The sequence below is a fragment of the Cajanus cajan genome, chromosome 4 (assembly GCF_000230855.2).
Source record: "Cajanus cajan strain Asha chromosome 4, NIPB_CcT2T_4, whole genome shotgun sequence".
Taxonomy (NCBI): domain Eukaryota; kingdom Viridiplantae; phylum Streptophyta; class Magnoliopsida; order Fabales; family Fabaceae; genus Cajanus; species Cajanus cajan.
In genome coordinates, this window is record NC_138520.1 from 20,126,645 (window position 1) to 20,154,064 (window position 27,420).

General features: G+C 33.9%; 1 protein-coding gene across 1 annotated transcript; it reads left to right on the forward strand.

Moving 5' to 3' along the window:
• Positions 1 to 21,921: 21,921 nt before the first annotated feature.
• LOC109793597 (SUPPRESSOR OF GAMMA RESPONSE 1) lies at positions 21,922 to 26,292 on the forward strand. Its single transcript, XM_020353070.3, has 6 exons — positions 21,922 to 22,153; positions 23,445 to 23,577; positions 23,896 to 24,082; positions 24,646 to 25,139; positions 25,347 to 25,661; positions 25,758 to 26,292. Exons 1-6 carry the CDS (start codon positions 22,146 to 22,148, stop codon positions 25,809 to 25,811), a joined length of 1,191 nt encoding a protein of 396 aa, XP_020208659.1. The 5' UTR covers positions 21,922 to 22,145; the 3' UTR covers positions 25,812 to 26,292.
• Positions 26,293 to 27,420: the final 1,128 nt, after the last annotated feature.

A 27,420-nucleotide genomic window follows, 5' to 3' on the forward strand; every position in this document is an offset into this window, starting at 1 on the left:
TGATAATGTGATATGAGAATGCATAGAGTCTTGAATAACATGCATCATTTGCATAAATGTTTTAAGGGTACGATATGGAATAAATCGCCAGGGAAGGCCCCCTTGTGTAAAAGCTTGGGGATTAGTCCTTTGGGATATCTCGGTTTGTAAGTCCCACTCTCGCCCGTTGTGTGCATGGGATGTATCTTGCGCAACTTAACTATCCCGACTAGACCCTCGTAGTATGTCTTTCTAGTGAGAGTGCGCAAAGGGTGTGACTCGGCATGTACTCCTAGACTACTCTACGTGTGTTGCTAGCAGCAATACACCATGTGATGTGTTACTGGTTGCGCCACATGCATAATAATATGTAATCTGTGTCCATTACATGTGCATTTTTAATGTTATATGTTAACTTGATTTTTTTATGTTTTTTGTGAGTGGGATGTGATATTGTTGTTAATCTATCTATGCTATGTACATATACATGTCTTGTTTGTATTTGGCTATCCAGTGTGTATTCCTACACCATGAGCTAGAGTCAGATGTTTCTCACTCCCTTTTCTTTTGTGTTGTTTTCCTTTGATTGTTATGCAGGTGATCATCAACATGAGGCTGAGGATGTTGGTGATGAAGCTTAGGCTTCAATGTTGGGCTTTGCTATGGTAGGACATGTGATATCGGGGCGTAGATAGGATTAGATTAGGATGTTGTTCTTATTAAATTATTTTGGAAACCTTAGCATTAATTCTTTGTAATTTTTGATGATTATGTTATTTGTTTAAGTCATGGATGTGGTACTCTCTATCTGAACATGTTTGATATTTTAATTATGAAAGATTATGTTCTTCAAATTTTGTTATCTATGTTTTATGTTATGCGGGGTAGAGGGTTTCACATTTAGTGGTATCAAAGCCTGGTTGATTCAAACTGGACGTGTGTGTTATGTGCTTATCATAATTTTGTTGTGTATTCTGATGATGTTTTCTTTATGTTGTTGTTGTTATGTTTAATTAGGTGTTTCTCTTCTGAAAATAGGGCTGATAGACATGATATAGCTTAATTGATCCTATTAAGATTATTTTCTTCATTTTCATGATTGCTTATTTGTTTTGATACTTCTTGCTTACGTAAGAAGTAGTGGTTGGGTGGTATCGCTCGTGTTGCAAGTATGTGTAAGTAGTAGTGGACGAAGCATCGTGCTAATCAACTAGAACTATTGGAGTATTGGATGCGGTTGAAACATTGATCTGTTGAGTGTATTAAAATTTTATTGTCAATGGAATTTTAGAAACCTATAGTTATAGAGATTGAATCCAAAGAGGTTATATGTTGAGAATTGGAGTTTTGAGTGTTCTTGATGAAAGGATGAAATATTGGTGATTTATTTGAGTTTTGATGCTTGCATGTTAACCTTTTTTATGGTTTGGGTTGCATGTGGATTTTCATTTAGTTTTAAGTCTTTTGTTTTGAATATATGAGTTGCTTGGGTTTAGGATTATAGTGGGAAGTTTGGATATGAGTTTAAGGTGGGAAGGAGTGAGTTGGGAGGGTTGAGGTATTTTTGTGGGATGTTAGTACACTATTGTTGTCTGGTGTAGGGGATGTTTTCGCTGCAGTTTTTTTGTGCCCGTATGAGTACAGTATTGCCAGATTTAAATTTTGTGGTCTTAATGAAAGTTGTAGCCTTGGATGTTATCTTTTCAATGGCACCAGAATCAGGTAAAACGGAGTTCTAGAACTCTAGTTATGACTGTTTTAGTGAACAAAGGTATAGCTGTTAGCGCTGATTATATTAGTTACGGTTTTTCAAATTTTTAGCTAAGTATATGATCTCTTTAGAATTTCGTACCTTCACAAGAGTTGTATATTATTCTCTTAGCTTTATTTTGAGATAGGTTTGAGATCATTTGGATGAGTATAACTCTCTGTGTGTCACTTTCTTTGACAGTTGTTGAAGGGAGATGTATGATGTCATGATGTTTTGAGTTATTAGGTAATGCAAGGATAAAAACTAATTTTTTTATGATGTTCTGAGGTGTTGTCATGTGGATTGAAAGTTTCTTTAAGGTTGTATTATGCTATGTGGTAATGTTGGTTTATGTACATGCTATATGGGGTAAACGGTGATTGGTTCATACATGCTTAGAGATGGTATATATATTAATGTTTTAAATAGGTATTCTAATATGATTTGATATGCATGTATGTTGATATGAGGATAGATGACCTTATGGATCAATTAATGGGTGTTTATGTGTTTAGCAAGATTGAACTTATGGTATCGTCATATTGGAATTAAGGGTGATGATATATCGAAAACAATTTTATACTAAGTTATCTAAGTATGTTTTTGATTGTATGAGGTGAGTTTCTAGGTCCTGTAATTTCTAGCAAAGGTATGACGTAGATCTATCTAAGGTAGAAGTTGTACTTAAGTGGGAGATACCAAAGTCAATTAGTGAGGTTAGGAGTTTTCTTGGGATAGTTTATTATTATAGGAGATTTATTGAGGAAATTTCTAAGATAGCATTACCTTTGACTAGATTGACCAGGAAGAGAGTTGTCTTTGTACAGGATAGTAAGTGTGAGAGTAGTTTCCAAACTCTTAAGGAAAGATTGACTAGTGTTAATGATGGAAAACTTGTTGAAGAATCGGATTGATGTTGATTCCTCTTCAAGCTTCTCCCTAGATCTTTGCCTCCTTGATTCTTCTAAAGCTTCTCCAAGGCTTCCAATGAAAGGAGAAGCCTTGGAATCACCACGGTTGGTGAAGAACACCCTTCAAGAGGCGCCACTCCTTGGAAGGAAGATAAGCCCCTTCAATCCTCACCACACTCTTCTATGAAAAGGATAAGAGAATTGGATGAATATCAAAAAGGTTTAAGACTTTTGGAAGAGAGAATTTTCGTGCAAATTCTGATCTCACTCAATCAATATCATCAAAAGTGATTACAAAGGTAAGAAAAAGGTTTATATATAGTGGGAGAAACTTATGGTGCAAGCTAGGCTAACTATGGTTCAAGAGAACCATGATTAGCTTAGCTTGACCATCCTAGATGGTTTAGGAGGCTTGTAGAGCAAGCTTCTAACTTAGAAGCTTGGGAAGCAAGCTAAGTTAGAAGCTTGTAGCACAAGCTTCCCAAGTGTACAAGCAACTAAGCAATTTCGGCCAAAGGAAGGCAAGCTAGGCGGCCCACTTGTTTTTCCATATTTAATCCAATCCAAAAACTTGGAGTTGGTTTAGTTAGGTTTACCATATGATGGTGAGACCTAGCTAAATCAATTCCTTGGAAAATATGGAGCAAAACAAGCCCAATATGTAAAATTTGGCCTAGGCCTAATTCTGGCCCAATTACTAGTTGTACCTACACTCTTTGCTATTTGTCACCCCATTTCTGTTAGAAAAGAATGGCACAATCCAAGAGGGGGGGTGAATTGGATTCTATGACCCTTTAAATTTTTTTAGAGTATTTAGGATCTTTATCTCACTTAAACTTTTCTAAGACTGAATTTTCAATGAAGTTTCTTCAAAGACTTGCTTATAGAAAAATGAATGCTATATGCTTTCTTGATTACAAAATAATGAGGTTCAAATGTAATGCTCTAATTCAGATTAAACCATCAATATTCACACACACATGTTAATCAAGAATTATCTTCTTTAATGTTCAACCAAGATATTACTCAAAGTAAAAGATAAAGGTAGAAGAAGATTGCACGTCTTTTATACTGGTTCAGCCACTCCACATGTGACCTACATCCAGTCCTCAATCAGCACCTGATCAAGATTTGTTCCACTATCTCAATGAAGAAGGTTTACAAGCATACCACACATGCATATACTTCAACACTAAAGATAACCACTTTCTTGACCCCAAGAAAGCACCTCTTGTAGAAACCCACTACAAGAATCCTTACCACTTGAGAAACCCTTCTCAAGATTTTTACACGTATTCACAAAGAATAAAGGAACGAATTCACCTGGAATTCAGAAGCAAATCTTAATCTTCCCCTTTTCAAGAATGTGATGATGATGATGATCCTTTCTCAAAGTTTTTCACAAACGTTTTTCTTCTTGGATTCACAAAGAAAACTCTCCAAGATTGTCACAAAGACTCCACAAAAACGCTTTTCTAAATTTGATTCTCAATTCTAACTCTGTTATGAAGTTTCTAAAAGTTCAAACTATTTATAAAAGTTTCAGAACCAGATAATCGATTATTTTAAAGAATAATTGATTATTTTGTTCTTCAGGTTTTCTGGAAACCAACTAAGAACAATATAATCGATTATTTTGCTGGATAATCGATTATTCCAGAGAGTTATTTCTGGGATAATCGATTATTTGGCAAATAATCGATTATTGCAGCAAGGCATCCCATTCTGCCTGTTGCTGGAATAATCGATTATATTTAATGATAATCGATTATTTTGAGTTAGTTTTCAAAACTTCATTTTAAGTCTCAAAATAACCTTCTAGTCTTTTTAACTCATCATCACACACTCTCTAATTAGTTTAGATATAGATTTTGCTTATGCACACAACACACACAACATATAAACCCATTCAAAACAATTTATATACTAATCCCTATTACATAGCATTCTCTTTGACTTTGTTTTTGTCTTCTAAGTTGTTGTTGTTTGTTGTTGTCCTTGACACACATTTTGTGATCATCAAAACTCCTTTAAGCTTTAGAGATAATCTTGACCTCATCAAGTTCAGGCTCCTCTAAACTCAACAATCTCCCCCTTTTTGATGATGACAAACCATGACTCAAAACATGACAAACCAAGCTAGGCTTCAACCATTGTGCTTTCACTTTCAACATACAAAACCTGCAAAATCATACGCACACAAGCACAATACCTGCAAAACAACAACCATATACACACAACAACCTTTCTCCCCCTTTGGCATTATCAAAAACAAACCAAGCTATGTTTTACAATATAAGACATATGCACATTCCTTAAGTGCTCAGAATCATACCAAAACAAGATTCAATCTTTGTGAACAACACCATCTCAGCCAGAGTTATTTGATCAATAAAAAATTACAAGATACACCTCAGAATTTTTACAACCAAAACATCAACAATATATCCACAACCATTCATGCTCAAAACAGAGCATTCTAATCAGCAATCAACCAAGCTCATTAAAAACATTGCAATTAAAAGACATAACATCAACAAATATGCTCAAAACCAGAGCATCAATGCACCAGCCATCCAAATCACAATTAGGTACCACAATCAAACCATCATATTAGCAATATAACCTTCAAATTTCACCAGAAATTAATTGTTCAACAGCACAAAGCAGGTAAATTGTTCCAGACTTAAACTATTACAACCAAATTGAAAATGATAATTCAAAAACAGAATTTAAAAACCTAATTAAAACTAAGCATCATAACAGAACAGAAATCAATCTTCATCTTCAGGTATGCCTAGGTGAGTCTTGAGCAGCTTCACCTCTTGATCAAGATCATCAAACCTCTCAAGAATACCAGAAAATAAAGATTCATGTCTTCGAGACATTTCCATCACTGCATCAAGTTTATTTAGCATGATTTGCTCAAAAGGTGAGAATGGTTTTGGCTCAGCTTCTGGTTCTCTACTAGGTTCAGCTTCCACCTGTGGCGGCTGATCCTCATCATGTGACGGAACACCATCTTCATCAGTTGCCGGCTCAGGGGTTGGGGGTACATCTCCTTTAAACACCCATTTATCTTCCTGTTTAAGCATCCCCATATGGTGCAAGGAAGATTTTTCAATCTTGTTCGAAGCATGTAAAACTATTTTCCTTTCCCCTGTTAAGTCCACACCTGCATTCTCAAAAATCTTTGACAACAACAGAGCATACGGAATTGGTCCATCTTCCTTCCGTCTAAATTTCCGCATACAATCATTAACGACTGATACCCAATCAATCTTAATTTTCTTCTTAATCACATGCATAAGTAAAATGTCATCTCTTGACATTTGAGCATGGTTATGTAAGAGAGGTTTCAACATCCAAGCAATGATAAAAGAAATTAAGCGGGAATTCTTTTTCATACCTCCCGCCAGAAACTTTTCATAGTTGGTATTCACCGGGTTCCTCTGACAGTCCCGAAAGGTCGTCAATTCTTCAAAATCCCCAAAATTGAAGGGTTGGGGTTTCTCTCGTCTCGTGCCGCTCAGCCCCGCAGCAACCTTCAATGTCGGTCAATCCAGCTTAATCATTTTCCCTTTTACCACAGATTGCATGATACCCTCATTGCTTGTGGCAAAACAGAGAAATAACCTGATCAACTCAGGGTAATATGGTCCCTCCATTTCCAAAAACTTCCCCAGTTCTTGGTGCTCTAGAAGGGTTGGGAAACTGAAACCTTCATTCTTAAACCACTCAAGCTTAAGAGTCTTCGGAGGAATGATTCTCCGTCCAGCATACCACTCAAAGTAGTATTCTTGAGTCTTCTCATCCGGGAACCCCTTTGAAATCAGTTTCCCTGAGGGTAGAGGGCGTTTTCTCCCCCTCACTTAAAGCTTCTTAAGTCTCTTTGATGAAGATGACATGAGTGGGTATTGAAGAAGAAGAAGAATGAGAGAAAATGAGAGAGTTGAGAGAGTTAGGGTTTGTGGGTTTGAGAGAAAATGAGAAAATGAGAGAAGGAGAGGTTTTTGAGAAGTTTTGCCCTAACAACTTCTGAGTGGGGGAGTTATAAGAGGTTTTAAGGGTTTGACGCATATTTAACCATTCAAATGCTTTAGAAATTTTAAACGTCACCCAGATAATCGATTATTTATGCAAATAATTGATTATTTGCATCAGCAAAATCCCTTTGAAAACATAATCTGATATGGATAATCGATTGTTTTCAAGATAATCGATTATTACAGAGAGTAGTTTCTCCTAACTTTGCCCAGATAATCGATTATTTCCCAAGATAATCGATTATTCCAGTGGCCTTTCAGATTCCCCTTCTCAGATAATCGATTATTTCCCTAGATAATCGATTATTACAGTGGCTCTTTGAATTCTTCATCTCCTAGATAATCGATTATTACCCAAATAATCGATTATTATCATGGGTTTACTTAAAATAATCGATTATATTTTAAGATAATCAATTATTCCAGAGAAGTTTTGCTTCTCAGAAATTTTAACCTTTCAAATTTCACCTAGTCTAATTTGTCACTTGAACACTCTCTTTTATGCATTAATGTATCATACATCTCTAACTATCATTCTCAAAGCATAATCAATTCAAACATGATTCATTGATTATCCCTAATTCAATTCTTAATTGGTTGAATCTTTCCCTTGGTAGAGGTTTTGTAAATATATCAGCTAATTGTTTGCTAGTCTCTACAAACTCTACAACACAATCATTCCTTTGAACATGATCTCTCAAAAAGTGGTGTATTATCTCAATATGTTTTGTCCTAGAGTGCAAAATTGGATTTTTGGTCAGATTTATTGCAGTTGTGTTGTCACACCTCAAAGGTATTTTATTTAGCTCAACTCCATAATCTCTTAATTGTTGCTTCATCCAAAGAATTTGCGCACAATAGCTTCCAGCAGCTATATACTCAGCCTCAGCTGTACTTAAAGCAACACAAGCTTGCTTTTTTCTATGCCATGAGACAAGTGCATTACCTAGTAGGTGACAAGTACCACTTGTGGTCTTTCTATCTAGTCTACACCCAGCATAGTCTGAATCTGAGTAGCCTATCAGACTTAGTGAGACTCCCTTTGGATACCACAAACCTACATTGGTTGTACCTTTCAAATATTTAAGAATTCTCTTTACACTCTTCATGTGAGATTCTTTAGGATTAGCCTGAAATCTTGCACATAGGCACACAGCAAACATTATATCAGGCCTACTAGCTGTCAAATATAAGAGTGATCCAAGATACCTCTATACTTTGAGTTATCAACAGCTATTCCTTTCTCATCTAAGTCAAGATTGCAATTGTTTGATATTGGTGTAGCAGCCTCCTTACACCCTTCCATACCAAACTTTTTCAGAAGTTCATTGCAATACTTGCTTTGACTTATGAAAATTCCATCATTCATTTGTTTGATTTGCAACCCCAAAAAGAATGTGAGCTCCCCCATCATTGACATTTCAAATTCACCTTGCATGGTTTTAGCAAATTCTTTACATAGAGAGGTATTTGTAGATCCAAATACAATATCATCCACATAGATTTGTACATACATTGTATCATTTTTAAACTTCTTGACAAACAATGTATTATCCACCTTCCCTCTTTCATAGTCATTCTCAATCAAAAATTTTCTCAACCTGTCATACCATGATCTTGGAGCTTGCTTCAAGCCATAGAGTGCCTTTTTGAGCTTGTACACATGATTAGGATTCTTAAAGTCCACAAAGCCTGGTGGTTGTTCAACATACACTTCCTCTTATATCAACCCATTGAGGAAAGCACTTTTCACATTCATTTGATAAGGCTTGATTCATTATAGAGGAATAAGCAAGAAGTAATCTAATGGCCTCTATCCTTGCTACAGGGGCGAAGGTCTCATCATAGTCAATTCCCTCTTCTTGATTATACTCCTTAGCCACTAGTCTTGCCTTATTTCTTAGAATTATCCCAGATTCATCAAGCTTATTTCTAAAAACCCACTTGGTTCCTATAATTGGATAATCTTTTGGTAATGGCACTAAATCCCATACTTCATTCCTTTCAAACTGATTTAGTTCCTCTTGCATGGCCATTAACCAATGTTCATCTTTTAGTGCTTCATTAATGCTCTTAGGTTCAACTTGTGACACAAATGCCATAGTGTTGCAAATATTCTTGATGGCACTTCTAGTTGAGACTCCCTTACCAATATTTCCAATTATGTTATCCATTGATAAGTCCCTAGAAGTTTTCCATTCCTTAGGCAATTGTTCACTTGTTTCCTTTGTGTTTTCATGTGATTCACTCTCTTTAGGTTTTTCATTTGGTTCACTTTCCAATAGAGGTTGATCAAGCAAATCAGTTAAGTCTTCAAATTCAGTTTGCCTTGTCTCTTGTTTGTTAGACTCATCAAATACCACATGGACAGATTCTTCTACAACTAGAGTTCTCTTATTATAAATTCTATAAGCTTTGCTATTTGTAGAGTATCTTGGAAAGATTGCCTCATTAGCCTTTGCATCAAATTTTCCAAGTTGCTCTTTTCCATTGTTCAGCACATAGCACTTATACCCAAACACTCTAAAATATGAAATGTTAGGCTTCCTTCCATTGTAAATTTCATAGGGTGTTTTCTTTAATATAGGTCGGATCAGAACTTTGTTTAACACATGACAAGTTGTGTTAATAGCATCAGCCCAAAAATATTTTGGCAATTTTGTTTCATTTAACATTGTCCTAGCAAGTTCTTCTAAGGACCTATTTTTCCTCTCAACAACCCCATTTTGTTGAGGTGTCCTAGGTGCTGAGAAATTATGGTTTATACCATGTTCCTCACAGAATTTTTGAAACATTATGTTTTGAAATTCACCTCCATGGTCACTTCTTATAAAGGTAATGTTTGAACACTTTTCATTTTGAACAAGCTTGGCAAATTTTCTAAAGGCATTAAAAGCATCATTTTTGTTTGCAAGAAACATAACCCATGTGTATCTTGAGTAGTCATCAACAATCACTAAACCATAGTAGTTTCCACCTAAACTCATGGTTCTTGAAGGACCAAACAAATCCATGTGAATTAATTGCAAAGGTCTAGTTGTGGAAATTTGATTTTTGCTTTTAAAGCTAGCCTTCACTTGCTTGCCCTTTTGACAAGCATCATATAGTTTGTCCTTACTAAACTTGAGTTTAGGTAAACCAACCACTAATTCTTTCCTACTCAGTTTATTCAAATGATCCATATGAATATGTGCAGCTCTCCTATGCCAAAGCCATATGTTTTCTTCTTGAGTTATTAGACACTTAGTGTTGGAAATTGCTATTGAGTATTCTAAGTCAAGCATGTATATATTGTCAATTCTTTTTCCTATGAATCTGATTTCTTTAGTCTTTTTATCACATATCAAGCAACATGTATTATCAAATTCAATTTTAAAGCCTTTGTCACTTAGTTGACTTATACTCAGCAAATTATGTTTCAATCCATCAACAAGCAATACATTCTCAATCAATGTTTGAGAGGAGGAATTACCAACATTGCCATGACCAAGTATTCTCCCTTTGTCGTTGTCACCATAGGTAACATACCCTTCATTCTTCAATTTCAGACTTGAGAATTTTGAAGGATCCCCAGTCATATGCCTTGAGCAGCCACTATCAAGATACCAAAGTAGATTCTTGGCCCTCAAGCATTCCTACAACAAAGATTCAGAGAAAAAATTTAGGTACCCATGTGAAGGGTCCTTGTAGGTTAGTTCTCAGCCTTTGGCTCTTTTCAACCCAAGCCATCTCTCCATTTGGAACTCCATATTTCCTAGAATAGTAGTTCCTTATTGTATGACCTCTTTTACAGCAATAAAAAAGAAGTTGTTTGTCTAGAGAAATTGCTTTTAAATTTTCTAAAATTTTGGCTTTTCTTAAAAGCTTCTTTCTTTAACTTAAATGGCATGCTCATGCTTTGATTAAAACCAAGTCCACTCCCATCAAAAGTGTTTCTTTGTTTTCCCAAAAGAATATTTAAATTTGCATTTCCATTAGTGAACTTTGCAAGAGTGGATTTTAAATCAGCATTTTCTTTTTCAAAAGTCTTGCAATTTTCACAAACATCTTTTGAGGAGGTGGAGTTTTCACAATGAGCTTCACTAAAGTTAAACATAGTTTGAAGATTTTCATGCTCATGTTTCAAATCCTCAAGCTCTTGTTCAGCTTTAATTAAAGCATTTTCATACCATTTCAGCTTGTTTTTCAGCTTTGTATTCAAGGCATCTAATTTCACAGCCTCTTCATGAATTTGTATAAAAGCTTCTTGGAGTTGATCATAGTCCGGATTAGATTCAAGGTCAGAATCACTTACAATTGTGTCTTGGTCAGCTCCAGCCATCAAACACAAGTTGTTCTCCTCACATTCGGATTCATCACTTGTTGTGCTTGAGTCATTATCTTCCCAAGCAATGTAGGCTCTCTTCCCTTTTCCATTTCTCTTGCTTTTCTTCTCCTCTTGTTGCTTCTTCAAGAGGTTTGGACACTCAGCTTTCATGTGTCCTGGTTTTCCACATTCAAAGTAATTGAAGGAGGATGTACTTGCTTCCTCTTTCTTGTTTGTCTTTCTATTGAATTTGTAGGGGAATTTTTCTTTCTCCTTATGAATTTTCTGAACTTCTTCACCAGCAAATTGAAGTTCTCAGTTTCGAAATCATCGGAGCTTGATTCTTCACACATCTCTTTTCCTTTGGCAGATTTCAAGGCTTTCAATGACACTCTTTTGCCTTTCTTGTCCTGTTGTTCATTTTCTTCAAATATGTGCAGCTTTTGCTCACGCTCTCTTAGCTTCCCAAAGAGAGTAGCAAGTGTCAAGGAGGTCAAATCCTTTAATTCTTCTATGGATGTCACCTTTGCTTGCCATGATCTGTCCAAGCATTGCAGTACTTTCAAATTCAGCTCTTCTTTTTCAAATTTCCTGCCAAGGTCAACAAGGTGATTTATCAAGTGTGTAAATCTTTTTTGAAAACCAGAAATAGATTCACCATTATGCATTCTAAACAGCTCATATTCTCTTATGAGAGTATGCTTTCTAGATCTTTTTACATCACTTGTTCCTTCATGAGTGACTTGCAAAGTATCCCACATTTCTTTAGCAGATATGCATTGTGAAATTCTAAAAAATTCATCAATTGACAATGCAGATGTTATGATGTTTTTGGCTCTCTTGTCATGTTGGGCTCTTTTCTTTTCCTCATCACTCCACTCACTCCAATGTTTTTCTTTGATCTCATCACCATCTTTTTTCATAGGGATATAGGGTCCATTTTCTATTGCATCCCATACAACAATATCAATAGCTTCACTGAAAATTCTCATCCTAATTTTCCAGTAGACATAGTTTTCACCATTGAAAACAGGAGGTTTATGAATAGACACACCCTCACCATAGGGTAGGTTGTTGTTGGCCATTTTTGAAAACTTGAATAACTCTCAAGAACCTTGCTCTAGATACCAATTGTTAGAAAAGAATGGCACAATCCAAGAGGGGGGTTGAATTGGATTCTATGACCCTTTAAAAAATTTCAGAGTATTTAGGATCTTTATTTCACTTAAACTTTTCTAAGACTGAATTTTCAATGAAGTTTCTTCAAAGACTTGCTTATAGAAAAATGAATGCTATATGCTTTCTTGATTACAAAATAATGAGGTTCAAATGTAATGCTCTAATTCAGATTAAACCATCAATATTCACACACACATGTTAATCAAGAATTATCTTCTTTAATGTTCAACCAAGATATTACTCAAAGTAAAAGATAAAGGTAGAAGAAGATTGCACAAGTCTTTTATACTGGTTCAGCCACTCCACATGTGACTTACATCCAGTCCTCAATCAGCACCTGATCAAGATTTGTTCCACTATCTCAATGAAGAAGGTTTACAAGCATACCACACATGCATATATTTCAACACTAAAGATAACCACTTTCTTGACCTCAAGAAAGCACCCCTTGTAGAAACCCACTACAAGAATCCTTACCACTTGAGAAACCCTTCTCAAGATTTTTACACGTATTCACAAAGAATAAAGGAACGAATTCACCTGGAATTCAGAAGCAAATCTTAATTTTCCCCTTTCAAGAATGTGATGATGATGATGATCCTTTCTCAAAGTTTTTCACAAACATTTTTCTTCTTGGATTCACAAAGAAAACTCTCCAAGATTGTCACAAAGACTCCACAAAAACGTTTTTCTAAATTTGATTCTCAATTCTAACTCTGTTATGAAGTTTCTAAAAGTTCAAACTATTTATAAAAGTTTCAGAACCAGATAATCGATTATTTTAAAGAATAATCGATTATTTTGTTCTTCAGGTTTTCTGGAAACCAACCAAGAACAATATAATCGATTATTTTGCTGGATAATCGATTATTCCAGAGAGTTATTTCTGGGATAATCGATTATTTGGCAAATAATCGATTATTGCAGCAAGGCATCCCATTCTGCCTGTTGCTAGAATAATCGATTATATTTAATGATAATCGATTATTTTGAGTTAGTTTTCAAAACTCCGTTTTGTCTCAAAATAACTTTCTAGTCTTTTTAACTCATCATCACACACTCTCTAATTAGTTTAGATATAGATTTTGCTTATGCACACAGCACACACAACATATAAACTCATTCAAAACAATTTATATATTAATCCCTATTACATAGCATTCTCTTTGACTTTGTTTTTGTCTTCTAAGTTGTTGTTGTTTGTTGTTGTCCTTGACACACATTTTGTGATCATCAAAACTCATTTAAGCTTCAGAGATAATCTTGACCTCATCAAGTTCAGGCTCCTCTAAACTCAACAATTTCTACTACTGAAAAATACAAAAATTAATGACCCTTAATACAAGGTCAAATGGAGCAAAAGTCTCTAAGTAACATACCCTAAATTCCTAAAGGATAACCTAAAATAAAAGAAAAAAGTGCCTCACAAAGACAAAGGCAAAATACACCTATACAAGTATCTACTATATACAAGGTACAAGAAATCAAACTATACAATGTATATACAATAGAGACTATGAGACTAAAAAGAGGAATCATACTCAATACTCATATTAAGCATAGGTCTAAGAAGCACCTCCTTTGTAGAAGCCTCCTCTAGCCTCCTAACCATGGACCTAGTTAAAGGCCCAATGGTCTTCAAGTGTGAGCCTCCTTAGATCAACCTTCACCCTTCTTGGTCTTACCTCTTCCAAAGGGATCCTTGGGGATTAGATTTCCATCAGTTAATATTACCGATTTTAGTAAGTCTTTTGTGGTACATAGTGATGCTTCTAAGATGGATTTGGGTGGAGTGTTGATGCAAGAAGGAAAGGTAATAGCTTATGTTTCTAGGCAATTGAAAATTCATGAGAGGAATTACCTTACCCATGAACTTAAGTTAGCGATTGTAATATTTATACTAGGATTTGGAGACACTACCTATATGATTCTAAGCTTGAGGTATTTAGTGATCATAAAAGTCTTAAATATTTATTTGACCCGAAGGAGTTAAATATGAGACAAAAGAGATAGTTGGAATTTCTTAAGGACTAGGATTTTAATCTTAGTTGTTATTTGGGTAAAGCTAATGTGGTGATTGATGCTTTGAGTAGGAAACCTCTACATTTAACTTCCCTTAAGATTAGAGAGATGGACCTTTTGGCTCGGTCTAAGGATTTAAGTTTGACTTGTGAGATTACTACTAGTAATGTGAAACTAGGTATGACTAGAGTAACAAATGGATTGTTGACGGAAAATAGAGAAACATAATTAGTTGATTCATTTTGGTGACAAGACTTGGAGATCGAGTATGAGTACGTAGTGAACTTACACTTAGGCGCTTAATTCTTGGAGAGGGTCATAAAAGTAAAACTAATATTGTGGTAGATGCCTTGATTAGGATGACCATTCACCTATCATTTTTTATGATTTAAAGGTTGGATTTGATTGAAGAGTTTAGAGACTTAAGCTTAGTGTGTGAGCTTACCCTTAGGAGCATTGAATTGAGTATGTTGAAAGTGACTAGTGAATTAATGGATGAGATTAGAGAAGCCTAGGAGTTAGATCCTTTCTTAGTGAACCAAGTGGAGAGGATTGGTACGGGTATAGATAGCCCTTTACGAGTGGAAGTTGATGGTGTTTTGGGGTTCAAGGATAAAATCTATGTGCCTAGTAATCCTGAATTAAGGAAGATGATCTTAGAGGAAGGACATAAGAGTACTCTTAGCATTCATTTAGGAGCTACTAAAGATGTATCATGACCTTAGGGAGATATTATGGTGGCCTAAGGTGAAGAGAGGAGTAGAGGAATTTGTGTACTCGTGTGTAGTATGCCAGAAGTCTAAGGTAGAACACTAGAAGTCTTTATGATTTTTACAGCCTTTAGACGTCCCATTTTGGAAGTGAGATGGTGTGTAGATAGACCTTGGTTGTAGATGTGAATCCAGAATGGGTCGTTTTAGATGTGAATTTTACATATGATGAATGAATCCAGAACGGGTCGTTTTGGATCTGAAACGGGTCGTTTTGGATCCGAAACGGGTCGTTCTAGCTACTTTTGACATCTATAAATAACATACTCAAGCATTGCTTCTTGACACACTCTTTAAAGACCAAGGAGAACCAAGAGAAGGAGATCAACCAGATTCTGCTCTAGCTTCATCTTCTACTTATCCAAGTAAAGGGGGAGGGGAGTGAGAAACCTCGCTTTGGGTGTGGGAATGTATGTTGGGTAGTGGGATTGGCCCCCAATCCTATGTTTGTTGTATGCTCATGTATGAGGGGTTTTTCCCAATTGTATTTGTTTCATCTATTGCTCTTCTTATATGTAATTAATTGTATGATATGTGATCTTTATGGGTTCCTATGGGAAACCTTAAGGGAATGCATTGGTGGTTGTAAGAGGAGATTGTTTGAAGAGGTAATTATATGAGTAAATTGTATTATTTTAAATGTTTATCATATGATTTAGAACGTGTTTTCTGATTGTATGAAGAGATCTATAATATGCAATGATGTGAATCTCTTGTGTTACTCGATGTTATCCTCTAATGAATAGAGTTGACGAGTATGTTATGTGAGACAATTTGATACGGCATAACGACATGATAGTGTTATATGATAATAAGACATGGTAATATTATATGATAATGAGACATGATAATGTGATATGAGAATGCATAGAGTCTTGAATTACATGCATCATTTGCATAAATATTTTAAGGGTACGATATGGAATACATCGTCAGGGAAAGTCCCCTTGTGTAAAAGCTTGGGGATTAGTCCTTGGGGATAGCTCGGTTTGTAAGTCCCACTCTCGCCCATTATGAGCATGGGATGTATCTTGTGCGGCTTAGCTATCCCGACTAGACCTTGGTAGTATGTCTTTCTAGTGAGAGTGCGTAGAGGGTGTGACCCGGCATGTACTCCTAGATTACTCTACGTGTGTTGCTAGTGGCAATACACCATGTGATGTGTTACTAGCACCACATGCATGATAATATGTAGTCCGTGTCCATTACATGTAAATTTTTAATGTTATATATTAACTTGATTTTTTTATGTCTTTGGTGAGTGGGATGTGATATTGTTGTTAATCTATCTATGATATGTACATATACATGTCTTGTTTGTGTTTGGCTATCCGGTGTATTCCTACACCGTGAGCCAGAGTGAGATGTTTCTCACTCCCTTTTCTTTTGTGTTGTTTTCCTTTGATTGTTATACAAGTGATCATCTGCATGAGGCTGAGAATATTGGTGATGAAGCTTAGGCTTTAATGTTAGACTTTGCTCTGATAAGACATGTGACATCGGGGCGTAGATAGGATTAGATTAGGATGTTGTTCTTATTAAATTATTTTGGAAACCTTAGCATTAATTCTTTGTAATTTTCACTGATTATGTTATTTGTTTAAGTCATGGATGTGGTACTCTCTATCTGAACATGTTTGATATTTTAATTATGAAAGATTATGTTCTTCAATTTTTGTTATCTATGGGTTATGGTATGCAGGGTAGAGGGTGTCATATTTCCACCTTAAGTGATTAAACCCTAAGAATGGCCTTCATCCACTATGAAGCGAGCCAAACCCTAGAGTACTTCTTAAACCTTTCATCAAACACCATGCCTCCGTTACCATTTTCAACCATTACTATTATACAAGTGCTAGAAGACTTAAAGAATATCATGATCCTTGGAGAAATGAAGACCTCCCATTAGTATCTCTCATCTATCAATGGTTGAAGGGTTCCATCACCTTTACCATGTAATTTTATTAAATAAATAAACCTAAATATGAAGAAAATACCTCCCGCTAGGCACTTTCTTTTAGACTCCTTTATGAAAAGTCACAAATAACATGTATGAAAAATCACAAATAATGTATAAGAGGTAGGTGTTTTCAGTTTAATCACTGGTAACGCCTACCCCTAAGGGCGTTCTCTTTTTAACAAAGTCTACATGGCAAAAATAATTTCTTTTGGTAATTAGTTTTTTAAATTATTTATTTATAGTATTTTATTAATTTTTTATTTATTTTTGCTGAAAAGCTCCACTAGTACCAAAGGTGGCACCTTTGTGGGTCTCTTGCCTAATAAAAGTTGTCATTACCAAGGATGGCTTCTAAGGATGTCACAACATCATTGTAAGCATTTTCTCCTAATGAAGACGTCATAGGAAGTGACAACTTATCTCTTAGTCTTATCATTGTGGCCAAATCAATTTATTTTGATAAATTGTTTTTTAAAAAATTATTTTAGTAAATATATATATTTTAATTTATTTCAGTAAAAAGGCCCTCACTCACATTGTCATTTTTTTAAGCCAATTGAAACAACAAAAATGTCACTGAAGTTGAATGTGTTTAAGTTGTCTCTCTAATGCATTCTCTTTACACTCGCTACAATGGATAGGTGTGCTTAAAATCAACGAATCCTAACATTGCAAATGAGGTTTTCATTTTTGATGTTGGAAAAATACATTTTGTTTCCAAAGTTTCTTCTTTTGATTTTTTTTTCTTAATAGCCCTTTCAACCTTTTTTGGTTTAGGCTCTAACATGGATATGGTTGAGTTTTGAGAAAAAATGGGGTTTTGTGTAGTGTGGGGTATGAGATTGCGCAAATTCTTTAAAGAAGTTGTGATATTACAAGGATTTCCTAAGACTATAGTGTTTGATAGAGATGTCAAGTTCCTTAATATGTGTTTGGATATTAGATTGAAATCACATTCAATAGAAAGACACACATCCCAATGCAAAAAAAGTAAAAGCTTGTGAGTGTAATTTTTTTTTTCAATCTAAGTTTGAGTTGAACTCAATTAGTTCCCAAATATACCCTTAGTCATTTATGGAGATCTCTTTGGGGGGGGGGGGGGGGGAATTAGGAACCAAGCTTGTATTTCTACTACTTAATACCCACAAATTGGTGGCGAAAATAAATAGTGAATAGATCTACTTCCACTGTGTTAAGGGCAACATTAAATGGCAACCATAAGTCTTGGGATTAATATCCTCCTCACATAGAGTTTGCATATAACATGGTGGTTCACAAACTACTAAGTTTATCTCCTTTTGAAGTTGTATATTGTTTTAATCCTTTCACACCACTAGATTTATCACCTCTCTCAGATGTTATTTCTTTCTCACATGAAGATGGAGTATCTTAAGAAAACTTTGTGAAAAAAGTTACATGAGATATGGTAAAAGATCAAATACAACAACAAATAAAAAGATATACTAACTATAACCATAAGAGGAAGAAAAAGATGATCTTTCAAGAAGAACATTGGGTTTAACTTCATCTTACAAAGGATAGGTTTCCTTTCTAAGAGGAAATCTAAACTCAACTCAAGAGGAGATAGTCCCTTTTAGGTCCTTCAAAGGATATAAATGATAATGCATATAGGTTAGACCTCCCTGATGATTATGAAATAAGCAACACCTTTGATGTATGCGATTTGATTCCTTTTGCAAGTGTTAAAGATGGGGAAGAGGAACCTATGTATTTGAGGTTAAATCCTTTCAAAAGGGAGAGGATGATGAAATACTACCCTTTAAAGGACCTATCACAAGGGTAATGTCAAGAAGAATGCAAGAGGAATGAGCTAGAGAAGAAGGTAGAAGGCCTAAACTCATTTTGAGTTATAGGTTATTTATATAGTCCATGTCTTCTATATATATATATATTTTTTTTTTTCTGTTGATCTTGTATTTTGGTCTTTCAGTTAGGAATTTATTTTCCTATGGGTATATTTAGTATTTTAGGAAGGTGTAACTAGTATTTGAAAAATCTAGTTATTAGGCTTATTTGGGCCAAGAGAGAGTGGGGAGCCTTTTACCAAGAATGGATGTCCACTTTATTAAACCCCACACTCTCATTAGCTTCGCACAACACCCATCTAGTCACATATTCCACGCATTAGTCATAATTTTTGCATGTTTGCTTCTACACCCCATTTCTTACTATTATATCCCTATCACGCTATCTACACCATGTCATGCATCTAACTCTCATTGGATGGATTAGATCTAGACATATTGCACCTAAATTTTGAATTTCAAATTTTGGGAACCATAGTTAGTTACAAGTTAATCTAACATTTGTTAGCTTAACTTGCACCACAAGTTAATAAACTCTATATATAGACGAGAACCCCCATTTACTTGTCACTTTTGAGCATATATGAGATTAATATTGAGTTTTCTCTCAAATTCAAGAGTCTTTGAGTTCTTCTCTTAGAGTGCAATTTCATATGCAACTTTTATCAAGGATCATTCCCTTGTGATGAGTCACCTTCAAGGCTTATCTTTTCTATTGAGAAGTGACACCCCCACTCCTATTTTCTTTCATGTTTTTGGGTTCTTCCACAATATACCTCATGGATGAAAGATATTGGGAAAAGAAGAAGCTTTGAAGAAATTGTCCATCATTCTTGAATTTTGTTTCATTACAAATTGATATAGATGAGGTAAAGGTTAATGAATAAGTGATATGTTATGCTATTTCATATAAAAAATAGTAACTACATATTAGGTCAACTGTTCTTTGTTGGTTACTATTTTTTTTTTAATTACCAATATTAAAAAAGTTCCTTATGTGACTTAAGTATTCACATAATTTTTTACTTTTACAATGTTTAAATTTGCCTTTTGTTGCTTTCCCTATGTTACATGTGTTTTGAAATATGAAGACATTGGAACATGGTCATGCAATTTAAGGTGAACAAGAGAACATCAATAAGTGTTTGTTAACTTTTGGATGAAAAAAAAATGTAAAAAAATTGGGGTTATAAAAAGATATAATTGAGACAGAAAATATTATTATACCTTTTCAATAACATTTATTATTAATATTATTGAATTATTAAATAGAAGATTTTCAAGATAATTGAAATTCTTTTAAAAAATTATAATTTTTTGAATTACATTGTTGAATTAAGTATTAATTTGATTTCGTTTGAAAAATTAAAGTAACAATACAATTACAAAAGCATTTTATATATTTTTTTTAAGAATTAAATAAATATAATTGAATTGAAGATTTTCAGTAATAATTTGATTTCGGGTTAATTCATACTATGTTTTCTTCTTAATCGAAGATGAATACATGTTAAAATTACTCATAAAAAAATATGTTGAAATAATTTGTTTTTTAGAGTTTAATGGTCATATATGAATAATATAAAATAATTTAAGCTTAATTGTATTTTTGATCCTCTAATATTATAGTTGTGTAATTTTGATTTCTAACATTCTAATAATTGAGTAGTTTTAGTTTCTCATATATCATAATTGTTCAATTTGAGTTCTCAAATATCATAATTATACAATTTTCGTACATAGATTATAATTTTCATTTATGTATTAAATGATATATATTTATTATTATTAAAATTACTAATATATGTAACTTAAATAGGTAAAAATTTGTGTAATTACGATATTTGAGATATTAAAATCATAAAATTGTAATACTTTAAAGACTAAATTTCTCAAATAAAAATTGAAAAATAAAAATTGCACAAATATAATATTTGAGGGTTTAAAATTGTTCAATTAAATTTAATGAACTAAAATCATATAATTATTATACTTGACGGACCAAAAGAGTATTTAAGCCAATAAATTTACACAATCAACCAAATAAATATAACTATTAAAATAACTTCTTACTTATTTATTATAAAAGTTAACAACTTATTATTAAATCAAAACTTTTTGACCTAACTTGATTTCAATTAAAAATTTATATTTTTTAATTATATTATTGAATTAAATATTAATTATTTTTTATTTAAAATAATTAAAGTAACATTACAGACTTACAGTCACAAAAATATCTTATATTTCAGTGAACTTTTAAATTAATAAAGAAACATTAAGAATTTAAATTCACAAAATTGCAAAGATGTAAAAAAAGCAATGTGATATTATTTAGTCTAATTTTAAAATACTTTAAATCTTGAATATATCATTTTCTAATTTTTTAAATAAAATAAATATTATACCTTAAGGAGAGTACATCAGTAATTTAGTGACTTTCATCCCCATCTTATAAAATTTTCTTCTTGATATTCTTTTTCTCATCTTCAACTAATCTTAATCGGATTGTTTAAAATACTTTACTTATTCCCTCAATAATATGAATGACAGTCTTCACTTAGAAAAAAAAAATATTTACAAAAAATACTTTAACATTCAAGTTAATCTTTAGATTTAGATAAATCTTATAATAAATATAAAATACACCTTTTTCTTTAAATGTTATTATTTATATTAATGTTAGTGGACTTAAGCCCATAAAGTAAATTCATTAATAATTATAACACTTTAATAATCTTTTAAATTTTATTAATCATCAAAACATACCAAAAAGTTAATAACTTTTGATAATCTTTTCTTTTTGTCATGCCTCATCGATATAAATATTATTTCATAAGCAATTTTATTTTCAAATAAATAATGTTAATTTTATTAAAAAAATTAAGTCCAATTTAAAAAAGGAAAAAGCTAATCGAAACGTCTTGGCCGTTTTAAAATGAAACATATTTAATTCGAAGGGTGCTTGAATCTTGTCTTAGGTATATGATTAAAAATAATGATGAGAAATGATAAGGGTAAAATGGAAAATGAAAAATAGAAGGATACTTAACATTTCCCCATCTTTAACTTGATGAGCAAGGTTCTCGTAATGACATTTACTCGGTTTTCGATGCTTCCTCGTCCGAACCAAAGGTCTGGTGTTCCGTTGGGTCAACCGTGGGGCCCATCCAAGGCACAGGCTCGTCTATCCGTTCAGTGGAAAATGCCCATGCCGAGGCACAGGTTCGGAAATCCACCCTCTTCCATACCCATTCCAAGACACCTCTTTCCCGCTCACTCACACTGTCGCTTTCGCATTGCCGACTGAAACAACAGAAACAGAAACGTTGTCAAAGTTTAATAATAAGCTGAACTTGTCTCTCGAATGCGTTCTCTTTGCACTTCTTCGCTACAATGGCTAGGTGAGTTTAGAATCAGCGGTTCCTAACACTGCAAACGGGGTTTTCGCTTTTGAAGTTGGAAAGACACGTTTTTTTTTTTTTTTTTCAAATCTTCTTCATTTTTTTTCTTAATGGCCCTTTCAGGTTTTTTTTTGTGGGTTTAGGGTTTAACATGGACATGGTTGATTTTTGAGAAAAAGGTGGGGTTTTGTGTTGTGTAGGGTGTGAAAGACAAGGTTTGAGGTTTTTTTTTTTTTTTTTTTTTTTTTTTTTTTGGGGGGGTGGGGGGTTGACGATGGTCAATGATGGATATGGATGGTTTTATTTTTTTTTATTTTTTTTAAATGATTGTGTGTGGGTATTTGGACATTTCCATTTTGGGGGTTTGTGTGTGTGTTTTGGTAATAGAGTGGAAATAAAGAGAAACATAAGTGGAAGTAAACTGAATGGTGCAGGGAAATTTGTTGTAACTATTTTCCCTTGTTAGCATGGAGGTTGATGACATTTTTGGTGCTTTAGTTTTACTACAAGTGGAATTTGGGGAGTGCTGGACAGTGATTGGGGATTCTTTTGGAAGTTTGAAATGCACCCATTTGAGATAGAGAATGTGTCAATGAAGTAGTGGTGAAGACCTACTTGCTGGGGTTTCATAGTTACTTATTTCTGGGGATATATAAGGGTGGCCTGTGATGAGCTTTGTTGTTTTGATTTTTTGCTTTTTTCTCCCTGAATGAGCCTCTTTGTAAAGCAATTTTTTCTAGAGGGAATATCAAGAGTGAAATGTAACATTTTATGTGATAACTGACTATGCACGTCGTATAGAATATCATGTCAACAATCTAAATGTTTCATTTGTTGTTAACCTGCATAAAGGAGCAGAGATTCTATGCAGAATGTTATTGATGCAAGAGAATCTTTGGGTATTATTTTGGGCTGATTGGGTGGGAAAAAATTGAGGTTTCTTGTAATATTTTGGGCTGATTGCAGATGAAACTCTAAACCCTTATTTAATTTTGCTATACTACATAACACTACTCATTTGCCCCTTGCACTTGCATTTCTATTCTGTTTCTTGAGCAGTAGAATGTGTTGCTGTTATCATAGATCCTTCAGAGTTTACTACATAAGTTTTTTGGAACCAAGAATCTATAGCTATGCAATGTGTTCTGTACTTATATTTCCAGAATTTCCTCATACCTTGTAACTTCTGCATGGTTTTCTTTGTTTCCTAACAGCCATTTTTTTAACACCACATTTTTTGTTTGTTGGTTATGGACTGATGAACATAGAGTACATTTAATTTTTTCTACAGGAGCTGGCTTATTGACATTGGAGGATTTGCAAAGAAAGTGAAAAGCAATACTCAATCTTCAGCTGATCAAATCAAGGATTGTGGAGCATATCGTGAATGTCCAAAGTGTAACTGTCATATTGATAACAGTGATGTATGTTAGAGCTCAGCATTATATTCATTCTATTTTCATATATGCTTACTCAAATTCACACATGCACTAAAAATACAGTAATGTGAGAAGCACTCTCTGCCCTACTGTAGAGCTCTTCATGTTACTATTGAGTTTGCTTATGCTCCCATTTCTTTACCTTATATTTTTTCTTTCTCGTGATACACAATTCAAGTGTTTAATGTGTTTCTGGAAAAGTTTGCATATTTTACTTTGTAAGCAGGATTAAATTCTTGAAAAAGTTTAGCATGAATTTGAATGATAGCAGATGTTTCATAAGAAATATTTCTATGCATGTAGGTTTCTGCTGAGTGGCCTGGGTTTCCTCTTGGTGTAAAGTTTGATCCTTCTGACGTAGAACTCTTAGAACATTTAGCAGAAAAATGTGGCATTGGGAGCACACAGCCACACATGTTTATCAATGAGTTCATCCCAACGCTGGAAGGAGACGAAGGTATTTGCTACACACATCCAGAAAATCTTCCAGGTGAGAATTTTCTGATGTTTTTGCGTTCTATTCAAATATGTAAACTTTTACTGCCCTGTCCATTATACTTGATTGATCAATGGACCTGTAAAATAAAGTCATTTTCTCAAACCAGACATTACATGTATTATGTATAAGAGACAACAGATGTCCCTTGTGGAATAGGTTATGGAAAAGAGCTATGAATGACACATTAACGGAATTAGGCTTTCTTCTGCATCTTAGAATTCAATGCATGCTTTTGAAATTGATGTTTGAGAAGAGAAAATAGAACACACTATAATCCATCATATAGCAAGTACATCAAAATATCAATTTTACCTTCTGGATAGACCTGAACCTAGTCAAGATTCAAATCATGTTAATTGATTGATAGCTATGTTTAATCACTTTAATGCATTGTTGATGGGGGTTGAGGGAAGGGAGTCTTTGATTGCCAAAAGGTTTAGTAGCTGCTAATTATGATTGTCTTGTAAATAAGTTTTGGCTATTGAATTAACTGTTCATGGACATATTCGCTCTTTTTCAAGAACTAACCAAATTATGTCTATCTTGTTTTTCAGGTGCTAAAAAAGATGGGCGTTATGTCCATTTTTTCCACAGGACAATCAATGCATATGCTACTGGTCAAAGAAAGCGTCGAAAGATTAATGATCATGGTTTGACTGAAGAGCATGTGCGCTGGCATAAGACTGGTAAGACAAAAGCTATAATAGAAGATGGAGTACATAAGGGCTTTAAGAAAATCATGGTTCTTTATTTAAAATCTAAGAATGGGCCCAAGCCCTATAAATCCAATTGGGTAATGCATCAGTACCATCTGGGGACCGGAGAAGATGAGAAGGAAGGTGCATATGTCGTTTCAAAAATCTTTTATCAACAGCGAAATCATACTGAGAAAAATGAGGAGAATCCAATGACTGAAGATCCTGACAATATGACATTGCGAACAAGTCCAAGGACACCAAAACCAAACCCTCCCAATCCGCCTCGTGTGGGAAAGTCTGTTGATTGCGATGATAACATTGATGAAACTTTACTTCTGTCTTTTGCACAGGTGGGTAGCTATATATGAAGCATATGGTTGAATATGATTATTATTTTTACCTTAAGGTCAATTATCTTATTTGTCTGGAAATTCTTGTTTGTTTGTTTTTTTTTTTTCTGGTTCTAATGAGTACACGAGTGATGCAACAGTTTTACTCTTTATTTACCATCTACCTTCTCTGGTTCAATTCACTAAAACTAATTTTTTATGAACTAGGATACCAAGACAATCCCTGAAGAATCACATGCCCCACTATCTGCTATTCCGGATGAAGACAATACTGGCAACATTGCATGGTTAGCTGGTGAATCACAGGCTGAGGAAAACACTGATGAATATAATGGCTTAGACGACATATTGTTGTGCAAGGAGATCTTAGATTCTTCTGTGTTGAATGATTCTGGATTGGACTCCATCAATCTCAATGACAATGCATGCTATGAAAACGAAATGGCTAGAAATGACAATGTATCTTGCGGAATTTCTGTCCTGGATACACTGGAATTAGATACTCCAGATTTTGATATTTCTGTAAGTTTCAAATTACCCTTTCTGACTAGGTGACTCCACATTTTATTTAGCGTTCTCTATCTTTCTAACATACTGTGGTTTTCAATTTGCATGCAGAATTGGAATTTTGGTTCTCAAGACAGTATCCTTGAGTGGATCAATAGGTTATGAGGCGCTTTGTGATCGAAGTTCTTTTTTGGTACCAAATCCCGAAATTGTTCCCTTTCAATTGCAATGGTTTTTCTTCTTCTGGGGCTGCAAAGATGGTGCATGAAGCTTAGGTTGTGTCACCTTGTGATGCTTCATGTTTGTAAGCGGAAATAACACTGCCGTTGGTTTTTGAAATCATGCAACTCTTGTCATAGCATGAAGTTTAAGCCATCTAGTTAGAGCTGGAGTTTTGGCCTTCTTCATGTTTGGGTTATTTGTGATTGTTTATCCTATGCCCAATTTGAACTTTTGCCTTGACTCGTTATGCCAGCCATGGAAGTCATGAATGCATCTTTGGCAGTAAAATCCCAACTAGTGTAGCCGATTCTGAACTATATGTACTAGATATCAAGATATGTAAGTGGTTCTATGTGAATATTGACAACTTATAACGAACGTGAACATTTATTCCCTAGCATAATTTGAACAACTATTCTCTGCACTTATGTTCCTCTTAGAGTGTTAAAGTTATCGATATTTATTAAAATTCCTAATATTTACTTGTGTATTATGGTTATTTAGTAACATGTAATGTGGTAATAAATTTTGGACATTCATTATTTATATATTAATGATTCTAATTAATGAAGAAAAAATTCACAAAATATTAGAAAATATGCAAACGTAGAAATAATTCTAAGAGATGATTTTTATGAAATAATACTAATATTGAGATTTGTTTTAGTTTGATGAGGAGTTATAACTTTCCACGGAGTTGATTTTTATAGAGGTTAAGTGTTATTTTTAGTCGTGCCTCTTATAGAGTTCAAATCTTGATCCTTTTATAACTTTAAAACCTAATCTAATTTTATGTAAGGACATAGTTAATTACCAAAATTTTTTTTTTCTGAAGATTTTCAGTAGAGCATTTGATCTTTTATTGATTGGTGTAATTTATTTTCTTTTATAAAAATGAGTTGAATGCATAACTTAATATATTATTATTGTGAGTCCAAACCTCTTATTTAGTTATCCAAGTTGAGCCTATTGAGAATACGTGTATGTTTATAAAGTTTTTGGGTCAAGCCCAAAACATAAGTGTGTTGATTCTGAGTGTAGGGCCTAACGTAATAGTGTTCTTTGATGGTTCATTACTCCATAAGTGTCACTAGGTAATGCTTTCTTGAGATTATAAGAGATTTCTTCAAGAGTTATGCAATTTTTAAGACTTTTTGTTGTTACTTTGAGGTTCCAAATCCTATCATAAGCTCTACTATAAATTTCCACATGCATGTGCATGGGCATGTGGCATTGTAAATGGATAGATAATATTGAGCTTGTAAAATTTGAGTTAGACTCATTTAAATAAATTTTTTATATAACTCACTAATGTAATTAGTGATTTATCGACTAATTTTTTTGACTAAGTCAATATTAATATGCTTCATGAGATTATAAAAGAGATTTTTTTGAAGAGGTATGTAGTTTTTGAAACTTTTTATTGTTGCTTTGAGGGTTCCAAATCTTATCATAAATCCTGCTATAAATTTCTATATATGAATGGACATGCGCGTGTTTTTTTTTATTTTTAGTAAAGAGGAAAAATTACAAAGATGGTCGCAATGAGGAT

Coding starts and splice junctions, on each gene's coding strand:
- LOC109793597 (XM_020353070.3), top strand. Junction 24,083..24,645: donor ACATCCAGAAAATCTTCCAG/GTGAGAATTTTC, acceptor CTTGTTTTTCAG/GTGCTAAAAAAGATGGGCGT. Junction 25,140..25,346: donor TACTTCTGTCTTTTGCACAG/GTGGGTAGCTAT, acceptor TTTATGAACTAG/GATACCAAGACAATCCCTGA.